A 19,653-nucleotide genomic window follows, 5' to 3' on the forward strand; every position below is an offset into this window, starting at 1 on the left:
GCTGTTCCATCTCGACCCGGCAAATCAGATGACCACAACAAGGAAAAAAAACTCATCCTTAGTACAACATGTACTACGATACTAGTACCGGTATATGATTAAATCTGTTTACTAATGAGATATGTAGCTTTCCGTCTGTTACAATTTCTTCATCATTTATTATTTTTATATGCACACATGTGTTGAGCAGTTTTATAGTACAAAAGAGCACCCGTTACATTGAGAGAGAAAAAAACAGTTCATTGAATAAATCAATAAAACTTTGTCAATATACAGGTGGACAAATAAAATGTACTTTTTTGCATAAAAGATTGTATGAATTTGTTGCATTATCAATACCAGTGACAGAGTTTAGTGTAAATGGCAAATTTTGATTTGATACCTAATTCTGTCTCTCCCCAACTGGTAGAACACACACAGGGCCATCACCATGCAGGTTTATGGAAGGGTCTCGGATGGATCCCCTCCTGACCAAGAATTATTCTTTAAACGGGTACCAATTTGGTATAATCTGGTGCATTCGTGAAGTTATCTTTTGACATCTTACATTAAAAAAAATTTCGCAGCATGACTTTAACAGATTAAAAATGAATTTATTTTGTTCCCAGAAGAAAATTTTTGTGTGGGTGTGTATGGAAAGGGGGGTACGATTGCATCCAATGCAGTTGTTCCGACGGCCTTGACATCCCTGTATATCTTACTCGAACACTTACGAGGAGTGAATTCAAATACTTCAGTATGTTGTTACCCACGGTCGAGATGGGTCATGATTTTATTCAAGATCGTATTTAAAAAAAAAAAGGCAACTGCTTCCTAAATAATAAAGGGATTCGTATACAATTTCGTATCTTGTGATTGGTCATCTACAAAATTAATTTGTTAAAAATCATTATGATTCTACACACTACAGTACACCCTGAAGTTGATATTAAAACATAATAGAGATGTTGGTGATCGTCATTAACAATAACTATGCATCGGTGGATCTAGAGGGGGTCCGGACCCCCCCCCCCCCGAATTTTCAAAGTTATCATATTTTTATGTAAAAGTAACGAAAAAATGACCTTGGAATAACCCCCCTCAGGAAACACAGACCCCCTTAGAACGGTTAGGAAAGCCATCGATCAAAAGAAAATTGACTAAGAATAGTGTCGTCTCCTATGCCCCCTCCCACGAAATACTTTTTTTGTTTGGTTTGTTTGTTTTTATGCTTGTATAAAATTTTCAAGTCTGACATTTATTACAGTTGATGTGGACCAGGAAAAAACCATGGATCCACCCCTGACCAATCATAAATGCATAAAATGCATCAATATTAAGAACATCTATAACATCTTCGCTAGCCAAGGGTTTCTGATACGCTACTCTCCTCATAAGAGGAGAGTAGCGTATCAGAAACCCTTGGCTAGCGAAGATGCATCTATAAGGAAGTATATGGTTTCATGTTTTTGCATTGAATTTCAATATAGATATGAGGTTATAGATTATATGGAAAAGTTGCAAGAATATGGGTGGAAATATAGAAAAAATTATGGGAGCAAGAAAGCATGCTCCAGACTAGAACTTTTGAACTAGACGTATGTTTTTTTTTTAACCTTTCTAAAAAAATGTCATGACCCACGAAACGTTGAATCAGAAGTTTTGTTGTCATTGGGTAAATCGTTATATTTTTTTTTAATTCAGGAAATGGCATATAGAACAGCAAATTATAAAATACAAGTAAAATTACACATGTTCTTAAAACTATAATATTGTATTGTAAAAAATAGATAATTATGAAAAAAAAATATATAAGTATGTCTATAAATGAACATATATATAGACACTCTGTATAGCCATCTACCCGAGGATGACCCATAAAAGCCATAAAGGCTTATTTCCAATGGGGTCCTCATTATGTGTGATATGTGAAGTCAACATGTGACGTTGACCTCTGAATCCTATTTTTCGTCTACAGGAAAATATTATTTTTGAAGGGAGGCAGACTTGATTTTGATTTTTTTTTCAGCGCACTAAAACAACATGCCTACTAAGGCCTAAAGTACCCGAACACTCATGCAACAGGGGCGGATCATGCAATTTTTGAAGGGGTACCAGGTTGGTGGCCCCTCCATCCCCTTTTAACACACACTCTCAAACATAGATTCACACACATTGGGAGAGAAAAATCATCTTAGGCCGTGGTAAATAATATCTTTGATTTACGTCCCTTAATCCTTTGAAAAGGTACCCTCCAGTCCGAATAAAAAGAACGAACACAATCCTAAAACAACTGTAACCTTAAAATTAATGAATTTGCAATATTTAAAAAAAATCCCGAAAAAAATTGTTGAGAATTTGACAAACTTCTGTTTGTTTATTTTAACTGTATTTTCCTGAAAACCTCACGCCTTATGAATCCCTTTAATGACTTGTTGAAAAGATATATACGTATCCAAAGATAGTCAGAATCTGATATCAAATTGAACCTCGCATGTTACTTAAGATATATATAAAAAGAAGTAGAATACTCATAAATGAAAACGCCGAAAAGGAGGGATATTGAAGGGAAATGGAGGAAAGGAAATACGTGAGGTTCTATCAAGTGAAATATGAGCAGAGATTGTGGCTTATCGAGCTGTTTTGAACTACGTTTATATTCAAAACGTACGAGACGTAAAAAAAAACATCTATTCCAGAAAACATGTTTTACCCCCTCTCCTTTTCTCCACTTTGCAAAAATAAAGGGAGGAGGTTCCAACCCCCCCCCCCCCCTTTGATCCGCCAATGAAGGCTAAATAATTGTGAAAGTAAGCATCACAAATACCATAACAGAGCTGAAAAAGATTAAATTTAGGAACCAAATGATTAAATAACAATAGTGTTTGTAGCTTGTTTATTTAAAGGTTTATAAAATACAACTCGTAAATATAAAAGATGACTATGGAATGTTTCAATTAAAATACATTATGAACCAAATAATGACATGGACAGAAAAATATGTACATTAATGATCATAATTATACTTTGCCTTAAAATATAGTGTGTGAATAGTTGTTTAAATATCACAACACCAGTTAATGTGTAAAACTAGGGATTTTACAGAAGCTGAAATTCCTACTATAAGTAGATTTCACAGTTTAATTTTTCTATATTGAAAGAACCATGTATACTGCATGTATAGTAGAATTTATTTATAAGAATTCAAAGTTCTAAAGCAGCTGTGTCTTCTACACAAGTACTTTTGATTTATATGGCACAATTATTGTTCTTTTTTTCATCAGATTACATTTATTTTTCCAAGCATTCTTGATAGATATGATCCCTTGACTAGCATAGTATTTATTTCTGAATCAAATCAAAGTTGAATCAATAAAAGCATGTCATCTTGCCAGTATAATAATATATATACAACTCAGATATTCAATGAAAATCATACAATTTCCACGGATGAGAAAGTGCTGTACACTAGAGATTACATTTTCTGAAAGTAATAAACCATAATCTGGAATGCAACTATGTCCGGATGATATATACAGAAATTACAAATCTAGCTCTGTAGCAGTATACCCTGTACGTGGCGCATACTGCACAGCTGGGGCATACTGGGGCATTGGCGCTGACTGAACTACAGCAGGATACTCCATGGGTGACGTACGAACAAATCCAGGATTAAAGTATGAGCCTTTGGTTGGAATGGGGCTAGAGCCCAGATCGGGTTTCTCTCGCAACATGTTATATCTGACCCGTTTCAGGTGACAATAGGTACAGCAAGCCTGCATCCATAACATAACAGCTGCAACCAAGCTCAAGAGGGCAGCAGCTCCTCCAATGAAATAGCCAAAGTTTAGACTCATATCTGGGTGGGCATTGAGGATGGTATAGTAGTTATAACGTAGAGGAATGTAGTCTTCTGCAGGAAAGTTTTGCCAGGCTTGGTGACTGAAGAAGGCCATATGAAGGGGGATGAGGATACAACCAATTACTTGACTCAAGGCTGAAAATAATTGAGACTTAAATAAGTAAATGAAGGCAACTACAAGAAGAAAAGTTTTTTCTTTCTATTAACTTATTACTTTTTCTTTCTTCTTTTTTTTTTTTATTTGCAAAGTTCAAAGTTAAGCTTTAATTAAGTTTTCCACAGGAGGAATTCTTAATTAACTATTCTTTAAATCTGAAAAATTCTACAGGCAAATTACAACACTAACAAAATCCAGTTGCTCCTGCAGCCAGAAACATTTCTCCTGTTGGGGAGGCATACTGCTTAAACGCCAGGATGAATGAAGACCCACAGCAAAGCACGACCCCTATACTACCAAGGAGGTACAGCAGCTGGGAGACGCGTAGGAGGGCTGAATAAAGGCAAGTGTAATCATAATTACAAGAACAAAAGTGACATAGGGTCAAAGACTAAAGATTCAGTATAAAATTTGAAGAATTTTGTCTTCATTCAAGATGTAGTCTTAATTTTTATTGCATTTCAGTATTTATCACCTATTCAAAGTGGCGACAACACTTATTCAATATGGATCTATGACATATCAACATTTAAAAATACTCTTCACCTGTTCACCGAAAAAGTCTACAAAAAAATCCCAAACAAATCCAACCCATTTCTTTTTAAGATAATTCTGTCCCTGGTAAGATGTTCATTATTGTACCCATAAAATATAAACATACCGGGCATGAAATGAGTATTATCTGCTTTGTCCAGCATCAGTGTGTTGATGAACCTATTTTCGTCCAGGAAATACAGACCACAGTTGATTGTCTTGTCCACAGAACTCTGTTGCGCCTCGGGTCTACTGTCCTCGACAAACACAAGGTGCATCTTTAGACTGAACCAAAACGGCAGAAGACACGCAGTTATCGTGGCCATGGTTGCTATCAACAAGAGTAGGGATGCAAGCCCTAATAGCTTGCTTTTTAAGAAGTTCGAAATAGGGTCCGTCATTTTGGGAATCGGTACTACTTCCGTACTTGGGAAGGTACCGGGTCTACCTTTGCCTTCAATGATTGCCGTTTAAAAACAATTCTCAGAAAATTAACTTATATTGAAATATCGAAAAACAGGCGTTGAAAAAGTAAACCTGCTCGCTAAATCTCCATTTATGTCATGTTTTTGTCAACATACCAGAATTGTTACACCTTACGCCATGTTTTGAAACGCACCTGTAATAAGCGCCACCTGGTGTCGTGAGTCACAGTTTTATTACAGGGAACTAACTCTGGCTCTTGTGAAAAAAAAAATATAGGTGTCTTTTCTTCCATTCAATCTGATTTTAATCAGATTGTTTCTCTATTATTATTCTACCTATATTATTTCAACATCAATATTTACTTCAACAAAATCAAGATATGAGTAGAATTGTATGAAAAAAGTATAATATTTCCTAATTTGTTATATATTTCATTGAAAAATGTTTCTTCACAGAATTTCAAGACATTTTTATCTGTTGAGGTGATGGCATACATTAGTTCTAAGTGAGGTGAAATTTTATGGCACAAATTTGAAAAGAAATTAAGAACTTTGAGGTTAAAAACTTTGAGCTGATGATTTCATAAATCATTCTTAATTTTCAGTATATCATTTTTACAAAGCATTTAATTTAGAAAAAAGAAAATTTTAAAAATTCTGGGTGATTTAGTGAACAAGGTTATGGAAAATGGGCCAAAATTTATCCCACAAAAAGTTCTTTTTTCATATAAAAATAGTGTTTTGAAATGAAACTTATAGTGATAAAATGAAATTATTACTCACTTTATGGCCACATATATAGTATATACTGTTCATTTAAAAATACATATTGATTTCTTACCTAAAGAGGTATGGTCTATAATTTTACGTTCACTCCGATGATGTCCCTGAAATAATTTTATATATAAGTGTAATTTTCTTCTAAGCAAAAGATGCCGATTCTGAAAATTGCAGAATTTAATTTAAAACCCCACTGACAGAAATGGAATTAAATTAAAACGCAGTTTGGTGGCCTCGAAAGAAGATGGGCGAACAAAGCGAGCAAAATGTCTATTGTGTGACGAGCAAGAAAGTGAAAAATTAAATCTGACAAAATTTTCTTTGATGTTTCATTTAACATTAATTTAACATTAACGCATACTTTAAGTAAAATCCCCACAATCTGCAACTTGCAGCCTCGCAAAGATTGAAAATATCAGTCTATAAAATACCATAAACACACCAAAAGGGCAAAAATTGAACATTTTTTCTTACTATATCACAATTTTTCCATATGAGTGGGTCTTCACTCCATTTTTTTGAAAGATTATACTCAAAGTATGCTTAAAACTTCATATTTCGGTTAACAGGAAAAAAGAGCAAAAACCCACTATATCTAAAAAAAAAAAAAAAAAAAAAAAAAAAATATTACTTTTATGACAGAACATTCACATCTTTCCGAAAAATATTTGAAGTCCATTTACATTTAATGGTCATTTCATAAACATGATTTAAATGCCGCTTTTTGTCACGAGATGTTTATCGTAGTGGTTATCGTTTTAGTTTCTAAGATTTAAAAAAAAAAAAAAAAAAAAAAAAAAAAAAGGGGCTCAGGATTTTTATTCCTTAGTTCGAACCACAAGAATACCACTTTTTTTTAAAATCATAGAATGATTTTTGCTGAAAGAATTTTCCACAGAAAAGTTTTGTTTGTCGTAATTTCATACCTTTCTATACTATGCACTTTACTCTATAAATACTAAATTCACGAATTAAAAATGACATACATTTGAAACTATAGGCATTTTGCACTCCTTGTTCGCCCATCCTCTTTCTTGTCATATGCAGAAATAAAAAAAAAATATCCTGCATGAGGACAAGAACCCACATCGTTAATACATTTAGCTGTTTTGGAATATCACATACGACAGCAAAACTGCTTAACGTCCCTGCCAAGTGCTCAATTCCACTGCTTATAGATGGTATTACCAATTGTCTCACTCTTAACACGCATTTTCGATTACAATACTGGGAAGAAAACAAAATATTTCCTGACAACCCTAGCCCTAGCCGATAAGAAATATATACCAGAAACACGAAGGAAAAAATCACATATTCCTTTGCCATGAGTAAAATGATTTCTGAGACCCTTTAGAGTTTTATTTCCAAACTCTCTGTAGACATTACAAAGTATTTCACTCTATGTAAAAATAATTGTTCCTATATAGGGAAGGAAGCAATTTCAGTGCTGGAAGGCGGGAGGGGGGGATCTACGCGTAATAAAAAAGGTCATTATTGAGGACTGAGGAGTACAACTGTATAGTATGTTGGGTATTTATCGGTAGATCTCGCCCCCATGTCTCTACACGCCTGGTATTAGCCATTAAATTGATTTAAAAATGAAACACATATAAAAATTCACAAATACATGTACTTCTCATTTTTCATAGTGTAGAAAAAATCACTAAAAGAATTAGATATTACTAGATATTTTACCCTAGGCAAAAGTTACTATTATTTTTCAGTAGTATTTCTAGTATGAAATATAAAGTTAATAAACAGTATAATCAAGCTCAAAAGTCAATTGAAAAATACACATTTGGAGCTGAGCAAACACGGACTTCTAAAAACATCAGAGGTGCATGGGATCAGGTGACATGGAGGAGTTTAGCATCCTTTGTCGACCGGTCACACCCGCCGTGTGCTCCTTGTCATGGCAAGCTGAAAAAAATCTGCATAGGTAATTCAGTGTGAAAATAATGGCCTAACAATTTGTATGAAAAACGTCACTCAACATCTGACTTAATGACAGATTGTATTTGCTGACAAGGTCATTGTATCGACTATAGAATTTGTGAAATGTTGACTTTAAACGAGACTGTTGATATTCTTGTTTCATCTACTTATTTGTCAATAGCTTGCCTCGTTTAAGAAATTGCAATTGTTTGTAGTATAATACATATACATGTATACCAACAAATGTTTCCCAAGATCCTACTTAAAGTTTGTTCTTTTGTCGTATGTGACACCCCTACCTCCACTCCGCTTAAGAATTGTCTTACCTTCATATATACTGTAGAAGCACAAATTTTGGTGGGGATAAAATTTCGTTAATTTGTCATCAATAAATGTTTCGTTTGCATTCAATTCGTTAGTATAGTAGATAATCTCCTTCCCTTTTTTTCGTACGTTATATATGTCTTTAACACCCCACCTCCACCCCCGGTCAAAATTTGCCTGCAAAGAAATGTGGGAATTAGATGTTTTTAACAGAAATACTCCTTCCTTGTCTTCGTCGTTTAAAATTTTCTGAATCCGCTAATTTTTGTTATTAGTGTAATATTCTTGCTATCATAGGGTTTATTCAAGCATGCGTGATAAAAATCCTTTAAAGATATCAAAGATAACAAAATAGGCAATATCATCTATAAGCAGTGGAAGTTGGCAGTAAGCAGTCGGCTGTCGTATATGGGTTTAATCTAATTCCATATGTTATGTTTTTGTTTTTTGTTGTAATTTTCGCAGATTGAACACAACACAGTCTTTCGATAATACATCTTTATATACCGCTGGTGTATTTGCACGTGTCTCCACATACTAAAATCAGTATAAAGTTTCTTTAAAAGTTATTTTTTATGAACCTAAACAATATACCAGTGTTTTACTTACTTCACATTGTTAACAATAGGCTCAATGGCCACAACGCTCACCTGAATGACCCTGGCGCTGATGTTCTTCCTCAGAAGATTTTTAGCAGGTTTTATTTCCTCTTCCTTCACATGTAAAATTTTGACCCCATATTGTGACCCATCCCACGGGGCACGACATTAACTTGAATCAACACATATGGACTTGCTGTTATAGAGAAGAAGTTATGCATTATATAAAATGCGATCCCCGATTTTAGCCCAAACCTTACCCTAGGGTCTACAGTGTGGTACGATTGTCCCCTTTACAAGTAGTCCAAGGATATGAAAATAACAAAGGGTGGATATGAGACAAAAAATAAAATATTATACCACTGCTTTTCTTTTCTTGAATCAGTTGAAGATAAAATAACTTTCTTTAGCTGTGTGAAATGGTGAACAATTTGGTGAACAAGTTAATACATGTGATAAGATGACAAATCAAATTGTATTGTGATGGCGAGTTTCTTCGTCTTCGCCGCGTCTTCTTCGATATCGTCGCTGCTATTTTTACAATGTTAACAGATTTTTCAGATTTTTTCTTACTGACAATTCTAAAATATAAGGTTGGATATTCAATTTCATATCGATAAAATCACTGATGTGGTCGTCCACAATGCAGAATATTCATGTTGTATCGCGTATATTTAGTAAGATTAACTATAGAGCTGATCAGCCATTGTCGCCTTTGACGTCACAGGGTCACGTGATCGCTATCTAATTAACTTAAATTTTTTCATTCAGGGCTTTCATTTGAGTCAATAATTGGTTAATTACCGCGGTTTATCTGCAGCAAAAACACAAAATTTATAAACTGTGATCATAAGGAACGTTTTACGCTTTTAATTTCAAATAATTTAGAAACATGCGAGAAGTCCTTTAATACGTCTTCAATATTAAAAAAAAAATACCAAACATCAGTATTTATAACTTAAAAAGGGGGTCGGTCAGAAAAAAAGTACTCATGAAATTATAAGAAATTTTCAAAGTCTATAATGGACAATAACTACGGTGAAAATGGGTCAATTGACATGAAACTCTTTCTTGATCAGTAAGTCATCAAATTAATTCCTCCTGTATGTAAATAAGAATTAGCCCAGCTGATGCATTAGAAATAAAAACATTTAAGAGAGGCTTTGGTGAAATGAATCCGTGGTTTTATTTAGTAGTCATCAATATAAAGAAACATACCAAAAAATCAGCTCACTATCTAAAGGCTAGGCCCCCCAAAAAAGTCGGAAAACAAACTTCTATATGACGGAATAATAATGACGGGGCTGAAAGGGTAGCACTATATGCCCCGGCTATTTTATACCGGGGACATGAAAAAAAATAAGATTTTGATCCCTTACTGTGGCCCACCCTACTCCCGGTGATCAGGATTTGAACACCAATTTGAATCTACACTATATCAGCAGCGTATACATAAGTTTCATCTTTTCTGGTGAAGTGGTTCTTCAGAAGAGGATTTTAAAAGATTTTCCCCCTATATTCCCATGTAAAACTTTATCCCAACCTACCCCGGGGGCCATGATTCAAATAATTTAGAGAATCTACACTATATTAGCAAGCTTACATATAAGTTTCAACTTTTCTGGAAAGTTCCTGAAAAAAACCCACCCCACAGATGGACATCTAAGGTGAGTTTAAAATATGAAAAATTACAGATATATGTCAAATATTGCAAATATTCGAACTTTTCCATTTGTATTATATAATTTTCCATTTGTATTGCATAATTTTTCATTTGTATTGTGTAATTTCCCATTTATATTCTATAATTTTGCTTTCGTATTCTTTAATTTTATAATTTTCCATTGACATTGTATATTTTTCCAGATAGAAAAAATACAAAATTAAATGACAAATTATAGAATGCAAATTGACAATTATACAATACAAATGAAAAAATAACAAAATATACAATTGGAATATCATACAATATAAATGGAAAATAATACAATAGAAATGGAAAATTATATAATAGAATGGAAAAATTAGTCAATTCAAATGGAAAATGAACGAATACAAATGGAAATTGTACAATACAAATAAAAATCATACAATAGAAATGAAAAAATATACATTGAATACAAATAGAAAATTATACAATACAAATGGAAAATTATAGAATATTGATAAAAATTATACAATACAAATGAAAAATTATACAATGCAAATGGAAAATAATAAAATACAAATGGAAAAAAATCGAACACTGCTACGTTTGACGTACCATACATAATTATGCTAAAATGCACGTCAAGTTAGTATTTTGCAAATTGGTTGATTTCTGTCCTGCTCAATTATACAGACTTGAAGGAAAAATCTAGACATCAGAAGTAAATCCAATACTTTCTTTCCGAGTCCCAGGCATTTGATTGGTGACCCCGATGAGACAATCTTGATCTAGAACCGCGAGATGACTGAAAAAAGAAGGGTATGGTCTCGATCTTGACCTTCAGATGGATGTGAAGATAGCAAAAGCTGAAAAAATAGCTACAAAAATAATTATGGAAAGTACAAGTACCTATATATCGGCAGCTAGTACGCATAAATAACAAGACGTTAGAACCACTGGCGAATTTAGAGGGGGGCATGGGGCCCGCTCCCCCTCCCCCTTCTTTCGAGACCAAAACATACATAAGATTAATAAATCATTTTTTGTTGCTGTGGGATATTGCATTAATTATACGAAAAGTATAGCTTAATTAAATAAGTAAAAAAAAAAAAACCAGTTTCATAAAATCACTAAAACTCACGAGCTTCCTGGGGCTTCGTCCCTTCCCCTCCCCCCTTTTTTGAAGAATTCTGGATCCACCACTGAGATCAGTGGCACTTTGCAATTGGTTTGCAAGCATTTCTGCTATTTTCCATTTGATTTTTGATGCATATACCTTGGACACCGACTTCAAAATCTTTTCCACACAGGAAAGATGTAAGCGAGTTTCGACTCTTGACCAAACAGTTCATTGTCGATGACCTTCACGACATCAAGTGCTACTTCCCTTCTTTCTTGTCAGAACTCCCCCTGTTCCCAGTATGGTTGAATCCTATTGTCATACAATTTGACTAAAATTACGCTTTATACTAATAATGCTCGTGTAGGTTTACTGATAAAGTACCTTAGTGGTGAATAATATGTTTCATTCTTCATTGTTTGCAATTTTCAAATTTAAATCGCATGCACAATTAAAAACTAGCATGTCCTTTTAAAACTTGTATATAATTGTCTAATTATTCATCTAGATATGAAACATCTATGGAAAGCCTGAAGATATTTGATACCTTAAATGGAGTTTAAAAATCGGGTTTACCACTTGAACATGTAGAATCTTACGTGGAAACACGTAATGTTGACTTAGGTATTTTTAGAAGACAGGACAAGGCAGTTCCTGTCATGGGGACCAAGGAATTACTTCTATCTGCTGGTAAATAATTCATTATATCAACTTATAATAAATTAAATATCGACAATTCTTAGAAACTTAAGATAATTATATCATGATATGCCAACAGATTTAAGCAATTTATTGTCTTAATATTTAGTATGTTTGTACTGTAAAATTTTAAAATATACAAGTATTTCAAAATGTTTTTTCACAGATATTTCTGAGCAACAAAAATTAAGGTATTTTTATGACAGACACAAAACCAGAGATTAATTATATAGCATACACTGTATATAACGTAATATATCAATGGAAATCTTTTTAGTGAAATAATTAGTGATATAAGACTTATCACATTACCTACATTTTTTATTGCCTACATTATTTATACTTTATTACCATTCAGTATTTACATTCACTCTTTACATTTTACGTATGATTGATCGAAATTTTACATTCTTTTATATGAAATTACTATTTCCAACTTTGATTAATTTTAAGCCCCTCCCCCTCCACCAAACACCCTGTTTAATCAAAAAATAATGTTCCCAGTAGTTAAAGGCAGAGGTTTCCAGAATACCAGTATTACGACGGTTTAACATGATGTTTGTGATTCCAGCAGACCGGTCATTATCTGAACAATTACGATAGTTAAACTGTATCATATGATGTAAAATTTGAGGATATAATGTACAGTAATATCGGTTATTAAGAACTCGCTTTTTAAGAAATCATTGTTATAATAAAACTTTCACGAATGAGACTTTGCACTATGATAAAGAATATTGGTTATACATTGGTTATACTGTAGGCCGTGTAGGGTGCGAAATTCTGTTTACTGTTACTTCCTTATAACCGAGTTTTACTGTAGTTTTCTGAAAAGGGGGGGGGGTTAGTAGTAAAATTGTGGCAGAGGAGGGGTGGGCTAGGAATAACTTAAACATCCACCAATAAACTGAATTTCTTTTTTTCTGATATTTTCTTGCATTGTTACTTAAATATAAAGAGAGTCATGGTCATGGAAATTTATTTCAAGGAAGTATTTACAGAATCATTGACAAATGACTGAAAGTTTAGGAAAAATGATACAAGCACAGTGAACTCATTACACAAACTTTTTATAAAATTTCACACAGGTGTTCCAAATGATTTTGGAGAAACTCTTAGAAGCAAGAATGGAATGTATAAAGCAACAACATACGAACCGTCCAATAAAAATAAACCGTATCAGCCCAAGAAATGTTCCACTCCCAAACCTTACGAAGGACACACATACAAACATACCATCAAACCAGTACGTGAAAGCAGAGTATACGAGCCCCATACTTATGATCACGTGTACGTCATGTCGAAGATATATCACGAAAAACCAAAGAAAGAGAACACAAAGAAAGCCACGACACCACCCCCTCAGAAACCAAAAACACCTCCAGTAAGCTTCATTTATTTATAATTCAATTGCAAGTACATATTATTGCTTCTCCTTTTCTTCCTTTTCTCTTTGTATATGTGTATCTTCCCTACATTGGAATCACGAAAAAGAACAAGTTAAAGTAAGGGCAGAAAATTTGAAAGCCCAGACCCACCTTGAATAGAATTCAATACAGAATCAAAGTAATGTGAAAAAATGAACATGATTCATCAGTCATGGAAAAAAAATAAACATGATTTATCAAGTTCATATATATAAATTGAAAAATAAAAAAAAAATCATTCATCCATTCATTTTAGTCTCGCCAACCCTCTCCTCCCCTGCCATACAGTGCAGTGGAAACCATCAGGAGGTCCAACCTGTTGGCGCAAGTAAGCACAGCATCACCGGAACATAGCTACTCTGTGTTCAGCTGACAAGAGACCTGCTTCCGGTCATGGTATACGTCGACAAAGAACGCTTTGTGTGCAGTATTTTGAGCATATGCAAGCATGATATTCCGTATATACAACCAGTGTGCAATACTACATGTACACCTGCACTGGGTCAAGAATTGATGACATTCATGCAAGTATGCATAATTAAAGTCAATTTCAAAACTTGCATATATCATCTGGAGTGCTTGAATCTTTATTTACACTGTATATGAATATTTATTAAAAAATAATTTATGACTTCATCAGTTCTTTTGTTTATATATTCCAATATGTGTAAAAATTCTCTTCTTGAATGCTAAAAAGATCCAATATGTAATCATACCAGTCCAATATTTAACAACACCAGTCCAGTACTTTACTCTTACAGTCCAATTTTAACAAAGAATTGGACTGTAACCCGAGATGAATGGCAGAAGACCAAATCAATCTGGGAAGAAATTAGATACATGTAAAACGATGGAAAAAATAACGGATCATAACGTAATTTATAATTTGGTTTATACTTCAACCATAGACCTAAAGCATATGCTTCAACTAAGATCCAACAAAGACCTAATGCTTTAGGTATAAATGAAATGATCTGTAAGTGTTCCAAAGCTGGATTTATATGGAATTATGACCACGTAGGTCACTATCGCACCATTGAGGTTGGGGGCGATAACGCAATGACAATGATGAGATGATGCAATAATGCGATAACGATGGTGCGATAGCACGATAGCGCGACGATGCTGCGATGGCAAGATGGCGATGGCACAATGACGATGAAGTGATGTTTGCTATCGCTCCATCGTGCTATTGAATCATCGTCATGGTGCCATATGGCATCATTGTCATCGCGCTATTGCACCAGGGCGTCATCGTCGACGAAATTATTGTTAGAGTACTCTGGATTTGGACTGTCCCTTATAATAATTTTGGGACACCCCCACCCCAAATATAAAGAATTCAAAGCAAAATTCAGTGAAATTTTAGATCGTTCAAATATTTATTAATTACAGATGCGAGAAGAGGGATACATGTAACATTAGGGAAAATGATTTAAGTAAGATATAAATTTCAAATTGTTCTCTCTTAAAAAATGTATATTACTATTTCGTAGAATCAAACGATTTTGGCCTTTTTTCCTTTACAAACCATACGCATAGGTTGATTGAGTTTTAACCTATATCTGAACTAGTATATGAATATATGTGACACTATCGGACATATTCATAAAAAATTAAGACCCAGTATGTCTGTTTTGTGTTTCATAGGTGGAGTAATGTATACATGTATATAATATCTTAAGAATTTCGAGGGGGGGGGGTCTGTTCAAAACAATGCTCAATGGCTGTTTGTTTGATGACGATGATACGATCATTAAGAGCAGCTTCGTGATTGTTTTAATTGTGAATTTAAAAAAATCACAAAAGAAATCAGTCATCCCCAACAAAACTGTTAAATTCGTCCCAGGATCTTTGTCATGCAGTGTAAAAGCTGGTTTAGACTGCTCGATAAACGAGTCAGGGTATGGCCGATTCGCCAAAACAAGGGGCAGTATATCTTGGGATTGCCAGAGGTAAGTAAAAATAGTAACTTCATTTTTATTTGTTATTTATGAAATAAACAAATTTTAACGTTCTAAGGTTCGACCACATGAAAGGATAAAATATTCTATTGCTTACGTACAACTTAACTGGATATGCGTTAATTACCTCAAAATAATTAGCAACATGTTTTCTAGGCAATTTGAATCATGATTCACGCTCCGACTTGTTGGACTCTAGAACTGGTATGTACAAAACTAAAGAATACAAACCAAAGACATATTTACCAAAAATACGGGAGTATATCCCAAAGCAAAGAGAGTTCAAAATGCGGGAGTATGTGCCAAAAACAGACATAAAGTTTCACAAGTACGACAAGATCCGGGAATATGATCACTTCTACGATGTGGAACCACCGGAAGACGAAACGATCAGGCACCCCGGGGTAGGTAGTTATGACATGTTTGCTCACGCGCGGAGCATCTTCTATTTTGAATTGTATAGGTTTTTTTTTCATTTTGAAGAAACTTGATGGTGATATATTTATAGAACTCTTTTCATTTCACTATAGTAAGAAATGTATATTCAGATCAATAAAAGATTATGTCTTTAATTTCAATCTTATATTGAAGACCTTCAATTTATAGTTAATTTATAGTTTGTTTGCAATTGTGGTTGACTTGTTTATATTTTCTTTCAATGACTATATTTGGGGGGTAGGGGGGTGCATGTATCAAATAAATTACTCTGTGTATAGGATTAAGACTATCTTTGACTTCAGAACCTATAGGTAAACTCTTTGCACTGATCAGACCACTCATACACCACAGGCATCAAAATAAAGCTTGCTCTTTAAGATATACCTTCATACTTGTCACCCCTCTCCCGCTAAACGGAAACTGGCTCCACCCACAATGTCACTGATTCGTATGACACTCAGGGCTCCTCGCGTGGCTCGTAACTGTATGGAGCGTGGCGGAGTCAGTCGAAGAAAAGCCGATTGAAGCAGGGTGTTAGATATGTAGCTCCGTCCACAAGTGGCGGTACCGTTGGATCTTGTACCAAAATAAATCCTTTAAAGGGGAATAAGGGTACAATAGATACTCAAGTGAATTTAAGGGATTTAACAAATATAATAAATGATTCATTTTAAATAGGGAAAAAACAGTTAAGTGTCATGTGGAATAATTGTTCAATAACTCAAAATGAATTGCAATATTTGTGTTAACTCTTGCTTTACGTTTTTTTTTTCATGTATACCCTGGGACATGTTTAATATTTACAAAAAAGTACTCTAAAATGAGAAGCATCGTTTATATAATACCAAAGGACAATCTATATCACCTTTGTCAGTTTTCTTCTCATGAGCACTCCTATTGCATTACCATAACAAAAGACATTTTAGCTCACTTGATCTGAAAATACATGTATGCCATGTTTGTCTGTCCGTTGTTTTTATATTTTCCTTTTCAAAAACCACCAGACAACTTTCAAATATATTTGTTGGAAGTCAGCTCTGGTTAAAAAAGGAACATCTTGGCAAAGCTTAATCATATAAAGTCAAGATCCCCCCCCCCCCTTTTCCGAGTCATGGCCGGCCCACAATACAAGTTAAAAACTTTTTAAAGTTTTACATAAAATTACGTGTATACTGGGGAAAAACTTTCTTAGAAATTGATCGTAATAAAATTGGTAATGTATGGAGTTTGTTTAAAATCATGCAGAGCGGGCTAGGGTTGAACCAATAGAAATAGTAAAAGTTAAAAAAAAAAAAAAGGAGAGAGAGAGAGAATCTTTAAAAATAGTTCCGAGCACATTAAGGGTACAGTTTGTAAATATTAATGTTTAAGAAACCTTTTGGAGTGATTGGAGTGAAATTTAATTTCTTTTAATCATGAAAAGGGTAGGTATAAAGTAAGGAATTCACATGCATTTCATAAAAATCTAGGAAAACTGTAAAGAAACACTTTTTAAAAAAACCCAGCAAGACCAGAATGATATGAAAGCAATAATATGACACGTGGGCTATATTTGTTTATATCATAATCCCAATGCCTATCTTGAGTAACGAAAAGATTCATAGTTTGACACCGGAATAAGAAGCATATTCTAAGACACTGTAATATCGAAATACAAGAGGCACAAGGGCCACATTACACACCCAAGTCACCCGAGCCCTGCTGTTCTTTGTCATATATTCAAAAGATTATTTTCCGTATTTGTTTAAATAAAAAAAAATTGACCCCTTATTGTGACACCACCCTGGACTAAAGGGGTCATGACATTCCAAACTCATGGGGATACTTCAAAATCATTATTAATATCATGACCTTGCTGTTATAGAAAAAACAAGATATGTTTGTGAAACACTGATCCCCCCGTATGGCAACTTATAGCGAATGTTAAACTTTCTCTAATGCAAATCAAATATGTTGGTACCCAAAGTAAGGTCTTGTTTTGAGAAATATACCTGTGAAATACGAAAGCCCTAGCAGCAACCATTGAAAAGATATGGAAAAGGTTAAAGTTTTTCAAAAGTAAGTCAAACATCAAGGTCAAGGTCAAATGATCAAAATAAATGGTGCCCAAGGAAAGGCCTTCTCACAAGAAATACACATGTGAAATATGAAAAACCTGGCACCAACCATTCAAAAGATATGGCCAAGGTTAACGTTTTCCAAAAGTAGGTCAAACTCCAAGGTCGAAGGGTCAATGTCGTTGGCATCCAAAGAAAGATCTTCTCACAAGGATTACACATATGAAGTATGAAAGCCCTAGCACCAACTGTTCAAAAGTTATGGCCAAGGTTAAAGTTGGGTAAAATTTTGTAAAACTGGGTCAAACTCCGAGGTCAAGGTCAAATATGATGGTACCCATAGAAAGGTTTTGTCACAAGGAATACATATGTGAAATATGAAAGCCATAGCTCGTACCAATCAAAATTTATGAGCAATGTTAAGGTTTTTGCGGACAAACAGACAGATAGACAAACGGACGGACAGGGCAAAAACTATATACCCCCGAATCTTCGATACGGGGGCATAAAAAATATTCTAAAATGCATTCCTAAAATGTGACCTTAAGCCCAATCCTATCCCCAGGGTTCCTAATTTGGATGAAAAAAATTAAATTCATACAAGTTGGGAATGCATGATCCCAAATTTATTACTAGTAATTAAACTAGAAGATTTTAAAGATTTTTTTCCTATGTTCATGTATTTCCACGTAGAACTTTGATCCCTTATCGTGGTCCCACGCTACCCCCCGTGATTTGAACAATTTAGAATCTGTTATGCCAGGAAGTGTATACATAAGTTTCAATTTCTTCAGCCTCATTAGTTCCTCTGAAAAAGATTTTTAATTTTCCTTAATATATATTCCAATGTAAAACTTTGGTCCCATATTGTGGCCCCACCTAAACTAGTACGGGGTCATGATTTGACCATTTCTGATTCAAAACAATATCAAGAAGCTTATAGATAAGTTTCATCTTTTCTCAGTATTTCTTGAAAAGGATATTTTTTATGAACACCCTATTTTTGCCTTTTCTTGATTCTCCCCTTCAAGGAGGTCTTAAATTCCTTCCTCTAGGATGTTTTGTGCTAAGTTTGGTTGAAATTGGCTCAGTGGTTCTTAAGAAAAAAATCGAAATTGCGTAATTTTTTTTTTAAATTCAAATTACATGTACTAGTATTTTGTCATAGCAGTGCAACTCCGGTGAGTTATGTGACAAATTCTTGCTTTTATCACTGAATTCATTTAGCTAATCGAGTTTATACGTCGAAATTATTGAGCGTTTACTTATTCCAGAAATTGTGATGAAGAAATTTCACTTCAAAATCAAGAACTTTTGAAACCTTTTAGAAATCAACACTAAATATTTTTCCTACATTTTTTCTATTTAACCTTTGCTAGTATGAGGGTATGAAAATAAACCAAAATGTTTTAAATTAAAACTATATTTTCATAAAGGTATTTGTGTAGTAATGACTGATAAGTTAATAATCTTAATACAATTATAAAAAAAAGTTTTTGTTGGACAATTGCAAAATAAAAAAAAACATAAACTAAAATTCTTGTTTCTTGCTTTCCAGAAGGAACCTCCATTCTGTAGATCGTACAGAGCGCTTGGTTCCATTAAGAGGACGATTACCATTATGACACCTCAATAGGAAAGCCCTCTGTCGACGGTTACGTTTTCCCTTCACTGAAGTCTCAACTATTTTCGAAGTGCACAGAGA

At 34.0% G+C, this 19,653-nt stretch overlaps 3 protein-coding genes across 3 annotated transcripts; 2 read left to right on the forward strand and 1 right to left on the reverse strand.

Moving 5' to 3' along the window:
• Positions 1-2,907: 2,907 nt before the first annotated feature.
• LOC133188168 (uncharacterized) lies at positions 2,908-5,159 on the reverse strand. The gene is made up of 3 exons (XM_061323553.1): positions 4,660-5,159; positions 4,188-4,331; positions 2,908-3,976 (listed from the first exon to the last, which is right to left on the reverse strand). The coding sequence occupies exons 1-3, from the start codon at positions 4,931-4,933 to the stop codon at positions 3,522-3,524; spliced, it is 873 nt and encodes a 290-aa protein (XP_061179537.1). The 5' UTR covers positions 4,934-5,159; the 3' UTR covers positions 2,908-3,521.
• Positions 5,160-12,022: 6,863 nt separating this feature from the next.
• On the forward strand, positions 12,023-13,944 carry LOC133196350 (uncharacterized). Its single transcript, XM_061332262.1, has 3 exons — positions 12,023-12,053; positions 13,151-13,446; positions 13,746-13,944. Exons 1-3 carry the CDS (start codon positions 12,023-12,025, stop codon positions 13,860-13,862), a joined length of 444 nt encoding a protein of 147 aa, XP_061188246.1. The 3' UTR covers positions 13,863-13,944.
• A 1,451-nt stretch (positions 13,945-15,395) lies between these two features.
• LOC133172558 (uncharacterized) lies at positions 15,396-19,641 on the forward strand. Its single transcript, XM_061307511.1, has 3 exons — positions 15,396-15,444; positions 15,610-15,857; positions 19,510-19,641. Exons 1-3 carry the CDS (start codon positions 15,396-15,398, stop codon positions 19,582-19,584), a joined length of 372 nt encoding a protein of 123 aa, XP_061163495.1. The 3' UTR covers positions 19,585-19,641.
• Positions 19,642-19,653: the final 12 nt, after the last annotated feature.

The sequence above is a fragment of the Saccostrea echinata genome, unplaced genomic scaffold (genome assembly GCF_033153115.1).
Source record: "Saccostrea echinata isolate AGI-Se365-2 ecotype Australia unplaced genomic scaffold, CSIRO_AGI_Sech_v1 ptg000001l, whole genome shotgun sequence".
In the NCBI taxonomy this organism is placed as follows: Eukaryota; Metazoa; Mollusca; class Bivalvia; order Ostreida; family Ostreidae; genus Saccostrea; species Saccostrea echinata.